The sequence below is a fragment of the Vipera berus genome (genome assembly GCF_964194415.1).
Source record: "Vipera berus genome assembly, chromosome: 9".
In the NCBI taxonomy this organism is placed as follows: domain Eukaryota; kingdom Metazoa; phylum Chordata; class Lepidosauria; order Squamata; family Viperidae; genus Vipera; species Vipera berus.
Window position 1 is genome coordinate 8,841,493 of NC_138212.1, and position 19,355 is coordinate 8,860,847.

General features: G+C 44.4%; 1 protein-coding gene across 1 annotated transcript in view; it reads right to left on the bottom strand.

Annotated features, from left to right (window-relative positions):
• Positions 1–19,355, bottom strand: part of ARHGAP33 (Rho GTPase activating protein 33) — a 39,296-nt gene that overhangs the window by 3,589 nt on the left and 16,352 nt on the right. Inside the window, exons 9-20 of the mRNA XM_081334518.1 lie at positions 17,709–17,775; positions 15,252–15,311; positions 14,967–15,116; positions 14,207–14,309; positions 12,980–13,124; positions 10,532–10,614; positions 9,720–9,827; positions 8,673–8,818; positions 6,435–6,624; positions 4,697–4,842; positions 3,419–3,493; positions 1,294–1,842 (exon numbers count right to left, since the gene is read on the bottom strand). Of these exons, the coding sequence (XP_081190644.1) occupies positions 1,294–1,842; positions 3,419–3,493; positions 4,697–4,842; positions 6,435–6,624; positions 8,673–8,818; positions 9,720–9,827; positions 10,532–10,614; positions 12,980–13,124; positions 14,207–14,309; positions 14,967–15,116; positions 15,252–15,311; positions 17,709–17,775 (1,822 nt within the window). The remainder of the gene's footprint in view (positions 1–1,293; positions 1,843–3,418; positions 3,494–4,696; positions 4,843–6,434; positions 6,625–8,672; positions 8,819–9,719; positions 9,828–10,531; positions 10,615–12,979; positions 13,125–14,206; positions 14,310–14,966; positions 15,117–15,251; positions 15,312–17,708; positions 17,776–19,355) is intronic.

Sequence of the window (19,355 nt, forward strand, 5' to 3'; positions counted from 1 at the left end):
CACATGGAACGCTGTTACTTTCCCCCCAAAGTGGTACCCTATTGATCTACTCGCTTTCCAACCGCCAGGCGGGCAGGAGCTGAGGCAAGGACGAGAACTCACCCCCTCACGTGGGGCTCAGGTCTCAACCAGGCTGCCAGCTTTCTAGCTGACAAGCTCAGCATCTCTAACTGCTGAGCCACCCCGCCCCCTTGTGTTAGGAAGCGTGAACACCAACTTTGCAGGAAGGAGAACTCAGTGCAAGCTTAAATTTTTATTACTTAATAAATATCGTTAATCTAGACTGGAATGCTGAGAGCTTTATCAGAGTTAGGGAAACGATGGCTCTCCAGATGTCCCACTTTTTTATTACTTAATAAAGTAATAATACAGTTTTTTATTACTTAATAAAGTAATAATAAAGTTTTTGTATTACTTAATAAAGTATCATTAATCTAGGCTGGAATGCTGGGACCGTCATCAGAGTTGGGAAAATTATGACCATCCAGATGTTACATCCCCAGAATCCCTCAGCACAGATTGCTGGGTTTTGCAATTCAGCAAACTCTTCAGGCCACATAGCTACTCGCCCACCCACCCCCTAGCCCACAGGTCTGCAACCCGTGGCTCCGGAGCCACATGTGGCTCTTTCAGCCGTCTCCTGCGGCTCCCAGTCCTCTGCCATGTGCAGTCAAAAAAAAAAAGTGGGACTAAAAAAGTTCAACCAATCAATTCAAATATGCAGGGTAGATGCATATCTCGCCTTGGCTCCACTCTTCAGTCAAACCCTGTTCTGCGCATGTGCACACATTTTTTGCGGCTCCCAGTTTTTCCTTTTGTGAGGGAACCGGTTCCGAGTGGCTCTTTCACTGTTTCAGGTTGCTGACCCCTGCCCTAGCTCAAGGGTAGGCAACCTCGGCTCTTTTATGACTCATGGACTTCAACTCCCAGAATTCCTGAGTCAGCAGCTGACTAAGGAATTCTGGGAGTTGAAGTCCATGAGTCATAAAAGAGCCGAGGTTGCCTACCCCTGCCCTAGCCCTACAAGGCATCCCAAAAATAGCAGGTCTAGAATTTGGGAAAGTATTGATGACGGGGGAAAAGTGTGTTCATTCCAAAAGTTGTTTATTTTTTCATAGAAAATTTGTAGGACATTTTAGCAGTGTCATTCCTGGAACTCTGGGTTCAAGAAACAAACATTTGGGGAACTGCAGTCTGCCTATAGGCGGAAGTTATGTTTTAATTTATCCACTCGGTGTGTGTAACAATGGTGGTAATAATCATGAAGAGTGACAAAAAAGTACCGGTACTTACTGGGTGGAGACAAGCGATCTTGGGCTTGCGTAATCTTGCCACGGACTTCACGTTCACAAGTGTTGCTGAGTTGTCCACCTGCCGTACTCAGGAGCATGGAGATCATATGAGGAGGGGAGCTCAGGTCTCTGGACTCCCCACTAGCAAACATTTCCAGCACATTGTCGGGCAAAGAGACAGATGTTTCTGATGCATCTTTGCTGACGCTGGGATGTGAGCAGGGCGAGAGAGCTGCAACAGGACTGGCTGAGCTGGAGTCATCTGAGAAGGATGGTTGTTGCACAGGAGGGCTACACTGGTAAGTTAGTGGGTCAAAGTCCAGGCCACGAAGTCCAGGAGGACTTAATTCCAACTCTGAATCCAGCTCCGAATCACCTTCCAGCCAAGAGGAACGCCGACGGGAGGCCACATCATCTGCCCCAGTGGCCAAGACTTCACCATGGCCAGATATGGAAGAACCCAGAGAAGAACACGAGTGGCATTGTTTGAGGGTAGGGAAAGCATCGCTGCTGGAATGTGGACGTCTCAGGGAAGGCAATTTGGGGAGACCTAGGGCCAAGACCCAAAAAGAAAGAAGCGACATGGATCAAAGCTCTCCAGTCCATTTATTCAACAAGCTACATGTCCAAGAATCAACACTGTGAAGAGTATGTCTGTCTCTGAAGAACAGGTTGCTTGCGTGGACCCAGATCTTGGTGGAAGGCAGTCAGTGCTTAGCAGATTCTTGTCTAACTGCATGCATCCTACGGGAGTTTCAGAAAAAGATGGTGCTACCTGTATCCCCACTGCATGAGTTATAACTCAGTGATAAAGAACACCCTTCACATTCAGGGGATCTTAAGTTTAATGTCTAGTACAGGGGTAGGCAACCTTGGCTCTTTTATGACTCGTGGACTTCAACTCCCAGAGTTCCCCTCAGCATGGCTGGCTCAGGAATTCTGGGAGTTGAAGTCCACGAGTCATAAAAGAGCCAAGGTTGCCTACCCCTGGGATGAAAAAGCCTTCCCCAAAACCTGGAGAGCAGCTGCCATTCAAATCTGAAAATGATCAGCCCCTGATTTTTGACAGCAGGTGAAGGTCATTCTGGGACACTCGTAGGCAGAATGCTCCTAATGGCTGGTGTGGAAGACGAAAATATTGACTATTGTTCTTCTATGCAAGGTTTAGGCCCAGGTGAATTAAATCAGGCTTCATGGAAAACGTATTGAAGCAAAGTCAGTGCTATCTTTAACTTTGCAGTTTACAACTGTACTTTACTTAATATGATTTTCCTAAGATGGCTTGTTTCAAATATATTTAGAACATAAGGACTGGAAGAGTAAGAAATGGGGAACTGAAAGTAGCTGATGGGTGCGGGTTCCAATGTACACGAGTACGTGGAAAGTTATGTTCAGCAAAAGGTCAGCAGAAAGTCAGCAGAAAGTGTAAGATTGCTGACCATCTGCCTACGGTCTTAGAATGAGAAAGGGTATAAAAGATTGAGACTGGACCTGATAAGATTTGCCACTGGCTTATAGCTGTCCTTATTGGAACTTCTATGTCATTGGAGCTCATTGCAATGGGTTTTTAAGGTAAGTGATGTTTATGAGTGTGTTCCAAATTATTGCCGAAATAAACCTCTGAATCTTAAAGAATTATTGCTTTGTGTGGCTGCCTCTTGGTGTTTTTTTTATTATTATTATTATTATTATTATTATTATTATTATTATTATTATTATTATTATTATTATTATTATTATTATTATTATTATTATTATTATTATTATGTCTTTCCACGACACTGGCTTCTTACACATCTGGTTTAATGCCAAATCCAGGAATTAAGAGCAATGAGAAAATGTCTAATGGGTCAATATTAAGGAATGAAACAAGCTCATGATTCAGAAAAGCTGCAGTCGTCCTAAAGCGGCTTCCTCAACCTTGGCAAGTTTCGACTAACTGGACATCAACTCCTGGAATTGCCAGCAATGACCTTGCTAGGAACTGAAGCCCTGCTTGTCTGGAAATCGCTGCACTTGGGAGGCACTGCTTTGAAGAAATGGCTTTGGAGGGTCACCTTGAGTTCATCCAATCCATTTTAATAGAGCAGAATCATGGGGCTTCATCAGACAAAGGGGTCATTTACCTGTTAGACTAGCCTGAGACGTTAGAGATTCCTCACTTTTGGCAGATCGCAAAGTGACCGTCTCACCACGGCTCCCTACAGAAAGAGAGGGACAAACTATCATTATCCCTCTAAAAAAAGGTCATAAATCTCTCCTTGACTTTGAATCCATGGAACAAAAATATTGCCCAATTGTTATTTTTTTTTTTAAAAAAGATAACGGTATATACTGCTTAACTGGTTTTAAGAAGAAACTGGACAACCACTTGTCTGAAATGATAACTCCTGCTTGAGCAGGAGGCTGGGACTAGAAGACCTCCAAGGTCCCTTCCAGATCTATTCTGATTGATTGATTGGTTCCATCCCATTCTGCTCATATCATAACTCCGTCATAATGAGCAAATTGACACAACGCGTGAAGCCCACAGGTTAAAAAACCAGAAATGCTGTATTCCTACAATATGCCATATCCAAACAGATAAATCTTCTTAGAGCTGAGTGTGGTGGCCAATTCCACGCTCCGAGATTAAAAAAAAGTGAACATATTTTCACAGCACACTGAGCCACAAACAAGCCAATCCCATTTTAGCCTCGATTAGTCTATCTTATTGTGAAATCCTAGCACTGGGTATGAGTAGTTCTGGGTCCTTACACCCCAAAAAAAGTAAAGTACAGGTAATCCTCAACTTACGACCACAATTGAGCCCAAAATTTCTACTGCTAAGCGAGACAGTTGTTAAGTGAGTTTTGCCCCATTTTACGACCTTTCTTGCCAGATTTGTTAAGTGGATCACAGCAGTTAAATTAGTAACACGGTTGTTAAATGAATCTGGCTTCTCCATTGACTTTGCTTGTCAGAAGGTAGCAAAAGGGGATCACACAATCCCAGGACCCTGTAATCATCACAAATATGAGTCAGTGGCCAAGTGTCTGAATTTTGATCATGTGACCATCGGGATGCTACAACGGTCCTAAGTGTGAAAAACGGTCATAAGTCCCTTTTTCAGTGCCGCTGTAACTTCGAACAGTCACCAAGCAAACGGTTGTAAGTTGAGGACTACTTGCAAATGTTTAACCAAAGGGCAAAAAGCCATACGGTCTTCCCCCTGTTGCTTAAATACAACTCCCAGCATTCCTTACCGTTAGCCATTGACAGGGATGCTGGGAGTCGTAGTTCAGCCACACTTAGTAGGCCACAATTTCCCATATGTGCTCCGGCTCATGAGACTCTTGAAAATATGTCTGTGCTTGTGATGTTAGGAGTAATTTAAAAAATGGTGTGTAAACCAGCTTCCTTACCTGGTAAAGATTCTCCAAGACCAAAAATCTCTCCCAATCGATGTGATTTTTTGCGGAAGGGGACGGGGGCCTTGCCAATGGCGAAGAAAGCCTTCCAACTAGGCCCTGATATTTTCCGCAGCTTCCCATTGTTTTCTGCCTTTTGCCTACAAAGTGAGAGCACCAACAACGAAGCAGCTGAGTCCTGCTCCAGATCAGACAACTGAAGTTGACTGTTAATTCTCAGAAGGGGCCGGAATTTTTCACCTTGGTTCTCAGTGAGGGAAGAAGAAAGGGATCCCCACCTAACAAGTTTAGGTAAAGTCCTCGACTTACGGCCACAACTGAGCTACAAATTTCTGTTGCTAAGTGAGATATTTGTGAAGTGAGTTTTATGTATAAACCACGGTTGTTGGAATTGGGTATGTCTAGATTAATGAAGAGAAGGACGCAGGGGAACACGATAGCAGCGTTCCAGTATCTCAGGGCCTGCCACAAAGAAGAGAGAGTCAAGCTCTTCTCCAAAGCGCCCGAAGGCAGAACAAGAAGCAACGGATGGAAACTAATCAAGGAGAGAAGCAACCTAGAACTAAGGAGAAATTTCCTGACAGTTAGAACAATTAACCAGTGGAACAACCTGCCTCCAGAAGCTGTGAATGCTCCAGAGGTTTTTAAGAAGAGACTGGACAGTCTTTTGTCTGAAATGGTATAGGGTTTCCTGCCTGAGCAGGGGGTTGGACTAGATGACCTCCAAGGTCCCTTCCAACTTTTATTATTACTATTACTATTATTATTAGTATTACTACTACTACTACTATTATTATTGTTGTTGTTTTTATTATTGTTATTATTATTATTGTTGTTGTTGTAAATCGAGGACTATCTATATTACAAATTCATTGCATATAACAATCTGATAATGGACTTTCATGAAAACATGAGAACTGTTTCCTTAAACCACCATATTCTTTCAGCAGCAAGTATTCATAAACAATTAACTGTAATTAGTTCCCAGCAGCTAATTTCTATTTTTACTACAAATTTTATTAAAAGTTGCAAAGAAATGTTAAAAACTAACAATAATACAGACCTGAGGAAAATAAAGAAAGTAAAAGAGAAAGAAAAGATTAAAAAATAGAAAAAAGAAGCTTCCCATTTTCTTTGTAGCAAATACACAGTAAATTCTGATTATAAAATTAGTTTTTATTCTTAACTCATTTTGCTATCCATTTTTTTCCTAATAATCAAAACCACAAATCATAAGTGCATTTTTTTCTGTTTCATGCAAAAAAGTCTATAAAGGGTTTCCAGTCAGCCATAAATGTAGATATTGTTCTTTCTCTAATCAAAGAAGTCAATTGAACCAACTCTGCAATCTCCATCATCTTCACCAACCGTTCCTCGATTGAGTCAAACTTCTCTACTTTTGAGGATACAATCAACTCAGTACAGTTGTCATATATATATAAGAACAAAGTTCCATTTTTCTTCTAGCTGCCTATTCATTAGTCCCCAAAGAAACATCTCTGGTTTCAATTGTATATTAATCTTTAAAATCTTCTTCAGCTCCTAGTATCTAGAGCAGGGGTGGGGAACTAGGGCCCCTTTATGACTTGTGGACTTCAACTCCCACAATTCCTGAGCCAGCACAGCTGGCTCAGGAATTGTGGGAGTTGAAGTCCACAAGTCATAAAGGGGTCCTAGTTCCCCCACCGTTGATCTAGAGCTCAGTCCCTCAGTCCATGGATGAAACACTTACCTAGTATTAGGTGATCCCAAAACAGCAGACAGCTTCCCATCCTCCTGTGGATCTAGAGATCCACGTCTGGCTTCCAGCTTGGTGATCTTGCAGAGGGCCTGGGTGCGTGCTTGGGCTTCTTCAAGAGATAACAAGCGGGTAGAAGGGCAGCTGACCAACTGGGATTTGGGTCGAGAAAGGAAGCAACGACCTGTTAGAGGAAACAGGGAATAGTATAGTGATACAAAAATCACGGTGCAACGTCAAGCTGGGCGGAAGCCCCAAAAGAGCCCTCAAGCGATGCTTATTTATTTTATTTCAGAGGCAGGAATTCCTCAGCTCTGCAATTTGGTATAGGGAGTCCTCAGCTTACAACAGTTCATTTAGTGATCATTCAAAGTTACCACGGCACTGAAAAAAGTGACTTAGGACCATTTTTCACAGTTACAGCCTTTGTGGCATCCCGATGATCATGTGATCAAAATTCAGACGCTTGGCAACTGGTTCCTATTTATGATGGTCGCAGTGACCCAGGGTCATGTGATCCACTTTTGAGATCTTCTGACAAGCAAAGTCAATGGAGAAGCCAGATTCACTTAACAAACGTGCTACATGGCATGGGTCCGGAATACATCGGGGACCACCTGCTGCCGGCGTCGACTCCCCTCCGCCCCGTGCGTTCCCACAGAGAGGGCCTCCTCAGGGTGCCTCCGGTCAGAGAATGCCGGCTGGTGGCCCCCAGGGGGAGGGCCTTCTCTGTGGGCGCCCCGGCTTTGTGGAACCAGCTGCCGGTTGAGCTCCGGATGGCACCGGATCTCCGCTCCTTCCAGCACGGGTTAAAGACCCATTTATTTGAACAAGCTGGCCTGGCCTGATGGGGAATTACTTAGGGTTTTAATATTTGTATATATTTTTATTGTTTTTACTTTGGGCAATAATTTAATTCTTTTTCAACTTTTGTACTTTTGTACTTTTATGATATGCCCTGTTCACCGCCCTGAGTCCCTTGGGAGAAGGGCGGTATAAAAATTTAATAAAACCTAAACCTAAACCTACTAACTTAACAACTGCAGTGATTCCGTTAACAACTGTGGCAAGAAAGATTGCAAAATGGGGCCAAACTCACTTTACAAATGTCTCGCTGGACAACAGGAATTTGGGGGTCTACTATGGTTATACTTAGGAGCCTGCCTGTACCATGTTTTAATTGGGATAATGGAAAAACCATTTGAAAAAGATTGGTTGGTTCAAGTGCCATCACTAACACACCCTTCCCTCCCTTCTGAAAAAATCTGAATACTAATAAAGGAGAATATTTGTAACTCAGGGTTGACAGGAGGGGTCTTTTGGTGCTCTTTGTAGAGTTTGGTTGTTTGCTTGCAGATGTTTCATTACCCAAACTAGGTAACATCATCGGGGCTAGTCTGGACTAGTCAGGACTAGCATTGTGGATGTTACCTAGTTGGGTAATGAAACGTCTGCAAGAAAACAAGCAAGCTCAGAGAGCAACAAGGATCCCACAGTCCTCTCCTCCTCCTCCTCCTCCTCCTCCTCTTCCTCCTCTCAATAACCCACACTCTCTTCTAGCACTGATGATGTTACCTAGATAGGGTAATGAAACGTCTGCAAGAAAACAAGCAAGCTCAGAGAGCACCAAGGAATCCCTCAAAATCTGAACAATTTGGCAAGCACTTTTAAATGTTTGGTGAATTTAAAAGCACAAAAGTGAAACCCACAGAAATAGGTATGCATCTGCTGATTTAAATTACAATCTTCCTGGGTTCCTAAGAGAAGGATCAAGACTAGCACATAACTCAACACTGGATCAGATGCACTTATTTAATCTTAGGCTGCAGCTTAGAAGTTGCATGAATTGCAACCAGAACATCCTTAGTATTGTCATTTGAAAGGTTTAAGCTGAGGAACATTTGAAAGCCATTCACAAAGCTCTGGAAGAGTGTTTCTCAGCCTTAGCAATATTGAGCATGCTGGCTGGGGAACTCTGGAAATTGAAGTCCACAGTTGCCAAGATTGAGAAACATTGCACTATGGCAGGGGTCTTCAAACTTGGCAACTTTAAGACTTGTGGACTTCAACTCCCAGAATTCCTCAGCCAGCCCTGGCTAAGGAGAATGCTGGCTGGGGAATTCTGGGAGTTGAAGTCCACAAGTCTTAAAGTTGCCAAGTTTGAAGAGCCCTGCGCCATGGGGTTGCTAAGTTCTAAGCCACCTTGAAAGCATTAGCCATTTGTTGAGGTACCTGTGCTGTCTTTGCCAATGGAGGTGAAGGTGTCACTGAAGAGAACCTGAACATTGGTGAGGAGAAATTCAACCACCAGGGACTGAACTCGGACTTCTTGAAAGGCACCGGCGCCACACTGTGTAACTGACTCCAGAGCCATTGACCTGGCATGAAAAGGGGAAGGAATGATTAGCCCCATCTGACAACAGAAAGACCCAGATAGGAAGAGCATGATGGTCAAGGCCCAGGAAGCCAGCTTTATGGCATAAAGGGGACACAACATAGCAGGAAGGGCAGCCCAAATCCAAAAAGCATCATGATTGAAGTCCTTCATGGGTGCAGGCAGAGCAGTGCACCATGAGGGATTATGAGAAAATGAGGATGAAGGGGCATTATGGGGGAAAAAAACAGTAGGGCAGAATAAGGCAGGCAGATGAGTTAAAAAGCAGCATTTCAGATTTGTTAGAACAGACCACTTTTGGGGAGGGTGGTAGTTGTTACAGGAGAAGCAGCAACGATAATAATGTGGCTAGGACCACGTTACAGAAATTAGCAGAACCAAGGTTTCCTGAAACATTTTTTCACAAATGTTTGGGGGGGAGGGGGGAATGCTGGGGTTTTTTTTTGTTTTTTTAAGCCACCCTATTCTAAATCAAATTACATTCTAAAAATGGCAGGAAACCCCCCTCAGCTGATTTTCAGCTGTCCTGATGCAGGACAGGGTAGAAGTTGCTTCGAAGCCTGCTAAAAGGTCTTTTCCAAAATGGCTGCTAGCAAAATCGCAATGGGGATCAAGCCCCACCGCCATCCCTTCAGGCCAAGGTGCCACCAGGTGGTGGGAACGAAGCAGAGACACCCAAGGGACCTTTGAGACTGGTGGCTCCTTCTCTCCCAACAGAAAGGTTGAGCTACATGTTCCCCTGTTAGCACTGACGGTAAGGCTAGCCGAGAGAAGAATGGCTGGCAACTCAAAAAATATTTGGAGAGCGGTGCAGAGGCAGATGGTGCAAAAGGAAGAGTCGCAGAGGGAGCGCCAGGGCAGGGCCATTGGTGTGGGCCTCTCACCGCAGCAGGTTGGGTGCCCAAACGATGGCTAAGTTGCGGATGTGCATGCTGGTGTTTTGACTGTGCATAGCCATGCTTGCCAGATGCCGTAGCAGGAATTCCAGAGTCCTGTTGGGATAGAGCAGAAACTGCTACAGGGTGTTCTGTCCCAGCCTACTTGAGCTCCTTGTTAAGTTCACAAGGAGGAAACCCCTCTTCAAATCAAGCAGGCAGAAACCACAGGACAAACCCAAACCCCTTTTTATTACTCACAGACGTGAGGAAAACAAACACAGTTCATCGCAACTTGATTCTTAACCCGAACGGTTGCCTTTAGCAACCAGCACCTCCCACACCTCCCCTTTTATTATGCAGCCAAGGCGTGGCTTTCCTAATGCCTGCTCCTTTGCCTCCAGAGCCGCCCCATTGCATTCCTCTGTCCTGCTCTCTTTGCTTGCCGGGCGTTTATGAGCATCCTGGATATCACCCAGCTGTGAGTCGTCACTATCCCCCCTCAGACTCCCAGCACAGCTGTGTCTCAGCCTGAGCACGAGTAGAGGGGCCAGACTCCTCATCAGACTGTAGTCTTGGAGCTCCTCAGAGCCTCCCTCTGACTCTGATGTCACTTCCAGGCCCCTCCTCCTCCTCTGAGACCTCGGACTCAGCTGCCGGATCCACGGACTGGCTAGGAATCACAACACAGGGAGAGTCTGCTTCAACCCACTGAGCATTCTACCCCTCCAGAGGCTTCTCCCCATCCAATCTCCCCGCCCCCCCCCCCATCATTGCACTCCCTTCTCTTGGCATTTATCCATGTCCCCAACTATGCCTACCGGTAGTGCGGTGGGGGTAATTGCTGGATCACATCATGTACCCTCACTAAGCGCTCTTCATTCCCAGCAACTGAGACAGCCTCCTATGATGGGAGGGGAGGAGAAACAAAAAGAGAACGGAAGGAAAACATGTCACTGTCAGCGTATTTATGGAGTCTTTTTATTTCTGGCATTTTCATACTGTCTTTCGTCAAATTCAGGTTCTCTAGGGAGGATACAACCCGCCTCAGAAATGACTCTCTTAGCACATTTAAGGCTAACGAAAGAAGAGCAGGAGGATTGTGCACATTTGCCATGTTGTGCATTCTTCTGACTTTTGTATCAAGACCCCATGGAGCAGCAAAGTTCATCTGAAGTTCTGACATGTTCATCTTTACCCCGAATCTCCTACTGAAGTGCAACCGAGGGGACTGAGTCAAGAGGCAATGGTTAGTACAGTACTGATATTATAGAGTATAATATAATCTATTTCTTTTATAGAGTGACCAGAGTGCAGATAAATGGCTGGAAATAACATCAGAAGAGTCCCACAGCAGTAGTGTTTATTCATTTTTATTCTACCTTTACTATTTTTATGAATAACTCAAAAGCGGTGAATACACATAACACTTCTTCCTCCTCCCCACAACAACAACCCTGTGAGGTGAATTGGGTTGAGAGAGAGTGACTGGCCCAAAGTCACCCAGTCAGCTTTCATGCCTAAAGTGGGACTAGAACTCACAGTCTCCCGGTTTCCTAGCCTGGTGCCTTAGTCCCTCTATAGGGTCTCCTGCCTGTGCAGGGGTTTGGACTAGAACGGTGGTCCCCAACCATTGTAGCTTGGCGGCCTGGCCTGATGCAGTGGGAAGGGGGGTTGAGTGGAGGGTGTGCTTGTGCGCGAAGCTCCATTCACACGAATGGAGTTTTGCACACGAGCACAAGCGCCCTCTGCTCGTGTGAGTGGAGCTTTATGTCCGTACGTGCTTACCCATCTCTCCCGTGGCCCGGTTTTGAGCAGGCCATGGCCCGGTAATGGGCCACGGCCTGGGGATTGGGAGCCCCTGGACTAGAAGACCTCCAAGGTCTCTTATTCTGTATTCCTGTCTGTAATATGAATATGTCCATGGACTCAGAAGGAATTGAGCCTGACTCACAAGGAGTCCGACTAAGGTTCTTCCCGCCTATAAATTCCGGCTGCTATGTTTCATGGAGCCACGAAAGGGAACAACTTTTGCTTTGTTTCAATTCAAGTGGAAGTTCAGAAAAGGGTCTGAAACATCAAGAGAAGAGGCAGCTGGTCAAAGGACTATCCCTGAGCAACAAATTGAGCTTCTGGGTTTTGCAGGATGGCCTGTTAACGAATAAGAAATACCGCCAAAGTAAAAGAAAAACAGTACGAAGAGAATGGAAAGGAATGGGGGGAAGGAGGAAAAGAAAGGGGGAGGGCAGTTGGAGTTAACTCAGCTTAAAATAGCACCACACAAAGAGCAGGTAATACAAAAGAATAATAAAGCAGGAGAAATTGCCGCTCATTACGTGGGCAGCACAGCCGTGGGACAGCAACGTAATTGTACTCCTGCTTTTCCACCTCTTCCCTCTCCCTCTCTTTGTTCTACCAATCCCACTCTTCTGCCTAAGAGGGTGTGCAGCTCAGAAGTGAGTGTGTGGTGCCAACGCTCTCTTCATCATTTGCATCTCCAGCAGGTGTACACTGGAGTCGCTAGAAGAGCTGCAGAAATGACTGGCTCCCTAAGATAGGTAATCAAAGTCACATGAGTAGGGGAGACTTATTATTAATGTTAAATGTGGATTAACATAAAGACGTTGTTAACCAATTCAATTTGCATCCTGATGCCGAGTTCCCTTATGGATAAATGAATGTATCTTTTCCGTTTGTGGCACCGAGATGATATTACAACTCCTAAGGAGAGTTCACCTGTACCCATCTTGCATTTCTTCTAATCACTTGGGCAGTTTTTAGGAAAGGCGTCTATCGTTACCAACTCTTTCAGAGAAATATATGAGGGAGGGAGGGAGGGAGGGAGGGAGGGAGGGAGGAAGGAAGGAAGGAAGGAAGGAAGGAAGGAAGGAAGGAAGGAAGGAAGGAAGGAAGGAAGGAAGGAAGGAAGGAAGGAAGGAAGGAAGGAAATAGAATAAATAAGGAGATGTTCTAAACCAGGGGTCTTCAAACTTGGCCCTTTTATGACTTGTGGACTTCAACTCCCAGAATTCACCAGCCAGCGTGCCTGGCTGAGGAATTCTGGGAGTTGAAGTCCACAAGTCATAAAAGGGCCAAGCTTGAAGACCCCCGTTCTAAACCCTCAGTGAAAGGCTCGTGAATCTGTGCAACGAGGAAGCAGCTTCCTCTCAACTGGACGTACAGAAGAGTGAGCTACTAAGGTACAGCTCACTGGAAGTGGGAGCTACAAGAAAGGGAATCTTCTCTTAACGTTTTTTTAAAAAACCTACCGCAAATTTGTTGTAGAGCTGATAGGTGAGCAGAGGGTTCGGCAACTCCCGGAAATACAGCTTGCAGAGAGAGCTAACCGAATGGATGTCTTGCAAGTACACGTCTTTGGAGAGCTCAGGGACCCGCTCGCTATCAAATTCATGCCTAGGGACACAGACAGAGAGGATTTGTCAGGGAGCAGGAGAAGTTGCCTGGGTCCATTGTCACATTCATTGAGGGCTCCGATGGAGAAACTATTTTGATAGAAAGACAACAGTAGGCAGATCTATGATGCAAAGCAGGTGGGATCCTGGTCTATGCTATTAGGTTTTTTTCTAGGTTTTATTTAATCTGATTTTTATCTTGCTTTTATTATTCTGTATAAATAACTCAAGGTGGCGAATATATTTAATATTCCTTCCTCCTCCTATTTGCCCCATATCAACAACCCTGTGAGATGATTTCGGCTGAGAAAGAAAGTGACTGGCTCAAAGTCACCCAGTCAGATTTCATGCCTAAGGTGGGACTAGAACTCACGGTACTCTGGTGTTTGGCCCAGTCATCCAATCATCTTTCATGTCTAAGGTGGGACTAAATATCACAGTCTCCTGGTGATTGGCTCAAATCACCCTGCCAGCTTTCAAGGCTAACGTGGAACTAGAAGTCACAGTCTCCAGGTTCCTAGGTCAACACCTTTACCACAAGACTAAAAAAAAATAGTTTTTTCTGAGTTTTGGAAGAAAAGGACAGTGACTCTTATCTGAGAATGCATGCTCCGTTTTTCTTGGACTCTGCCTCAAAAGAGCAAGTTTCAGACATTCTGGTTGGAAAGGAGCCACAAAGAAGACCTCAGGCTGTTCAACTCTGATGTACTGTATGTGGTTAGACGCCCATTCACATTTAATTTCTCTACGCCACAAAATATGGGTGGGACTTTACTACATAGAAAAGGAGACAGGTATGAGGCATACACATAGACAAATCTGCCCACCACCTAGGTCAGGGGTAGGCAACCTTGGCTCTTTTATGACTCGTGGACTTCAGCTCCCAGAATTCCTGAGCCAGCCATGCTGAGGGGAAAGGGAGAGGTTTCCAAACTCAGCCATGCTGGCTGAGGAATTCTGGGAGTTGAAGTCCATGAGTCATAAAAGAGCCAAGGTTGCCTACCCCTGGCCTAGGTATTGTTAGTTGTTCCTTGCTTGCCTTCACAAGCTCTCTCTATTGCCCCTACCATGGTCTACACTCACCGCAAACGCTGGATGTTAGAGGAGACACCGGAGACACGATATATACCATCCACGATGCCATGCTTTTCGATGAAATCAGAACAAGAGCGTAATACCTGGGGGACTGACATTACAAAAATAAAATCATATACGTTGTCTTCATAATTCTTTGGGGGGGGAAAACAGACAACAGAGAACTACTATTTCCTGCTGACATTACATCATTCAGGAATATGGCAGGGGGTTGAGAGGGAGAGAAGGTGTATGTGCATGAACATATGTGTACCTTTCAAAATGTTTAATCATACACCCACATACTTCTAACTCCGTGAAGAGGGTTTCATCCGGCAGTGGATTAACTCAGGATGATGGTGATGCTTTTGATAAGAGGAGGAGGAAGAGGAGGAGGAGGAGAGGAGGAGGAGGAAGAGGAAGATACACACATACATACCCTGTCTTAATGATTAATTAAGTCCCTGGATTTTCACAACACGTAAGCCATTAATTAACTCCAACAGACTGGATTCATGCAGCATGCTAAGCCACAAAATAATATTAACCAAGGTTAAAACTAACCAAGCATGGGGTGTGAATACAGCCTCTAGATTTGTAATCATCCTAGTTAAGCATGTAGGGTGAACACTGCCATAATTTTGTCATTATGAATGAGGGTGGGGTGGGGTGAGGCCGGGAAGCCATAGCTCCTTGGAAGAAGGCAATGAAAAATAACATTTCATAGCAGACCAGTCACTCTTCCTGTACTACAGATGAGCTAACTTACCATCACTGCCTGAGTTTTTGAGGTGTTCTCCTAAATCACAGCCAAACACCCTCTCCCTGAGGATTCCCCGCTGCTTCAGGCGCTGTTTGCTGGGTCTGGACTTCATGAATGTACGAAGAAACCCAATGAGCTTGCCATGTTTCTTAGACACTGGAAGAGGACAAAAAACAGGGAAGACGGAGTGGTATTGAGCTTAGAAGCAGGGAGACAAACTTTTCAGTCAGCTTTCCTCCCAGCTGACAATTAGCTTCCATCTCCTCCTATTTCATTTAGGTTGTAATTCACCTGAGGTTGGAGACAGGAGGCCATGAGTTCTGGGGAGGACGCAGCTTGTCCCCTCTGCATCTACACAGGGAGACACAAAGAAAGTTGCAAAAACTCAGAGAGAAGAAAGGAAGAAATCCACATTTTAGTTTAATGAAGAGAAGGACGAGGGGGGACATGATAGCAGTCTTCCAATATCTCAGGGGCTGCCCAAAAGAAGAGGGAGTCAAGCTATTCTCCAAAGCGCCCAAAGGCAGGACAAGAAGCAATGGATGGAAACCAATCAAGGAGAGAAGCAACCTAGAACTAAGGAGAAACTTCCTGACTGTTAGAACAATTAACCAGTGGAACAACCTGCCTCTAGAAGTGGTGAATGCTCCAACACTGGAAGTTTTTAAGAAGAGACTGGACAGCCATTTGTCTGAAATGGTATAGGGTTTCCTGCCTGAGCAGGGGGTTGGACTAGATGACCTCCAAGATCCCTTCCAAATTATTATTATTATTATTATTATTATTATTATTATTATTATTATTATTATTATTATTATTATTTCACCAGGATGGTGGGGAAGAGGATAAGAAAGATGCACAATGCTAAGGTCAATTTTCTTCGCACACAAGTAGTGCCTCACCTAATATAATTGAGTCCCACTCTGGGCCGGAAGCTCCCAGAAATATTCAGGCCCAAGGAAATAATACGTAAATAATTTTTTTTGAATAGGTCTCCAGACTAGTGTGTTTCTCAGCCTTGGTGACATGAAGATGCTGTCTGGGGAATTCTGGGAGTTGACGTCCACACATTTTCAATTTGAGAAACACGCCTCCCAGACCATTTCAAGTCAAACCAAATGGAAAAGGTTAAGAGAAGAGTAAGGAAGATCATCAGGGAAATGGAGATGAAATATTACAAATGCTACAAAAGCAAGCCAAGGGAATTAAATATATTTAGCCTTAAGAAGGGACATGGTGCCTCAGTGGGTTAGGACACTGAGCCTGTCGATCAGAAGGTCGGCAGTTTGGCGGGTCGAATCCCGAGTGCCACATAACAGAGTGAGCGCCTGTTACTCCTCCCAGCTTCTGCCAACCTAGCAGTTCGAAAGCACGTAAAAATGCAAGTAGAAAAATAGGGACCACTACGGTGGGAAGGTAACAGCGTTCCGTGCGCCTTTGGCATCTAGTCATGCCGGCCACATGACCACAGAGATATCCTCGGACAAGCGCTGGCTTTTCGGCTTTGAAACGGAGATGAGAGAGTCGGAAACGACTAGCACGCATGTGCGGGGGAACCTTTACCTTTACCTTTAGCCTTAAGAAGGGGATAAGATAAAGGTCATCACGTAGCGTACCAAAAGAAGGCCATATTTGGTTTGCTCTTATCCCAGAGTGCAAAAAAACAGAAAAAAATGGACTTTTATTAGGAGAAATTGATTAATTGATTGATTGGCAGATTTTATATGATCTACCTCATATAATGATTGTAGGCAGCTCACAGCAACCAATAAAAATGAAGATTAAAAAAATGAAACCATCCTAGAAATTTTAGAAAAAAAGTTATATTTAAATTGTTTCCTATTGAATTAATAAGAATTGTATTCATTCAAGGTTGACGAAGAGAATATTATTGGAAGAAGAGGAAATCAAACAAAGCTATTATGTGGACTTTGGAGTATAAAAATTGATTGTTAGTGATTACTTTGTAAATATAAGCCCGAATACTAAGTGTTTATGTTAAAAAATCAATAAAATATGTTTTTAAAAAATGAAACCACCCTTTCCCCATATGCCAGACCCAACAACCTCCCAGGTCAAACCCCATTATAGCCCAACACTTGGGGGCAAGAGCCAGGTCTTCGTGACCATTCCAGAAGACTCAAAGGAATCTCTTGGTGAGAAGCTGGTCCAAAGGGCTGGGGTGACCCCCAAGAAGATGAGCCTCTGAGACCTCCTCAGGTGACAACATTTAAGGGAGGGAACCTGGAGTACGCCCAGCCCATCTAACCTAGTAGGACGGAGAGATACCCTCACGTTCATAACACTCTGACTGGATATAATGAAAAACTTCCTGTGCTATACGAAGCTTGATCATGAAATTCATGACCTCTGAAGGGAAGAGCCTTCCATTTGCTGGACAATTTCAAGCAGCAGCAGAGTAGACATTTATCAGTGATGCTTTAGTTGTATATTTGCACTAATCAGAGGGTAAGGCCTCCATGACCTAAATGACCACTTAACTGACTTTTGAATTCCAGGGTCCTATGTTCTCCAGATCTTTCCACCACCTCAGACTAGATCACTGATAACCCAGAAGAGGGAACTTTTCCACAAAGGCTCCTGTTTATGCAGTGTTCTCCATGTGGTTATTTGTTTTATCAAGGGCCAACTACAGTTTAATAGGCAGGAAGATGACAAGGGATTGTAGGTCAATTAGTTCATTCCCTTCGCTTGAGGCGGAATCTGCAGACCACAGGAGACACTAACCTGATTTGACTCCAGGGCTAGGACGTTCTGAGAAGAGCTCCACACATTCGCTGGGGAAGAAACCCACCTGGGAAAAAAATACAAAATCCCTCTAGGTACGAAGTTACAGGAAGTTACAGGAAGTTACAGGAAGTTCTCAGCTTACAACCATCCATTTAATGACTGCTCAAAGTTACAATAGCACTAGAAAATTACAACCGCAACAAAGCTATTTGATTTGATTGAAAAGTGTGACTTACAATCAGGTCTGGCACTTATGACCACACAATCACAACTCAGGTGCTTGGCAATTGGCGTGTATTTATAGTGGTTGCAGTGTCAAAGGTCACATGATTGCCATTTATGACCTTCCCACGAGGTTTTTGACAAACAAAGTCAATGGGAGAAACTGGATTTGCTTAACAAATCACACAGTGATTCACTTATCAACCAGGGCAAAAAGGTTGTAAAATTGGGCATGACTCCCTTAATAATAGCATCCCTTAATTCTTTTTTTTTTAATTCCATTTATATCCCGCCCTTCTCCGAAGACTCAGGGCGGCTTACAAGCTTAGCAGTAGCCTTCATTCTATGTATATGCCTGCTTATTAGGGCTTTCACACACACACCCCAAGCAGCATTATTACAAAGTCAGCTTATTGCCCCCAACAATCTGGGTCCTCATTTTACCTACCTGGGAAGGATGGAAGGCTGAGTCAACCTTGAGCCTGGTGGGACGCGAACCTGCACTAATTGCAGGCAGCTGGTGTTACTTAAGGAGGCATTAGCCCACTGCACCACCAAGGCTCTTAGCAATGGAAGTTCCAGTCCCAACTGTGGTCATAAGTTGAGGATTACCTATTTGGGAATAACTCACCCTGTCCCTATTTATACTTGTTTTTTGTGAATACGGAAAACAGAGAATTTCCACAGCAACAAATCCAGCCAGATCCTATTTTAAACGTGTATTGATTACGCACTGGCCCACACTTTTTTCAATACCACTGCACAATTAATTTAATAACTCTTTTTAAAGGAGACTAAAACAGGTTTCGCATTAATTAAAAGACAGGGAAAATAGCACAAGTGCTAAAACTGGAAAGGAAGCTTTTTGTGCTTTTAAAAAAAAAATCAGTTTCATTTGTGCTGAAATATTTTAGACAGCAGTGATCAAATGATCCCACTAATTCCATCCTTCCAAAGAAATTCTTATAACAGCAAGCAGCAGGAAAGTCCAAGGGAAAATGATGGGTAGGAGAAAGGGTTCAGAATCCTGCTGATTATCTGTCATTTCCCTTTGTATGGCCTTGTCCTGGACCATTTTTCAGATAAAATGTGAATCTGACAGTTTTTGTCCACTGTTTTCCAATCCAGCCAATGCTGGCTGCAGAATTCAGGAATCCATACACCTGGAGGTTAGCCACGTTGGGAACCACCATTTAAACTGCGGATAGGAAAGCATTACAGAGGGTGGTGAGCACAGCACAAGACATTGTGGGCTGTCCCCTGACACCACTGGATGACCTCGCCAGGGCCCGCTGCCTTGGAAGAGTGAGGAAAATTCTCAGTCATGACTCACACCCTGGACGGTATCTCTTTACTCTCCTACCATCGGGTGGGAGATATAGGAGTATAGCCAGCCGTACCAACAGGCTGAAGAACAGCTTT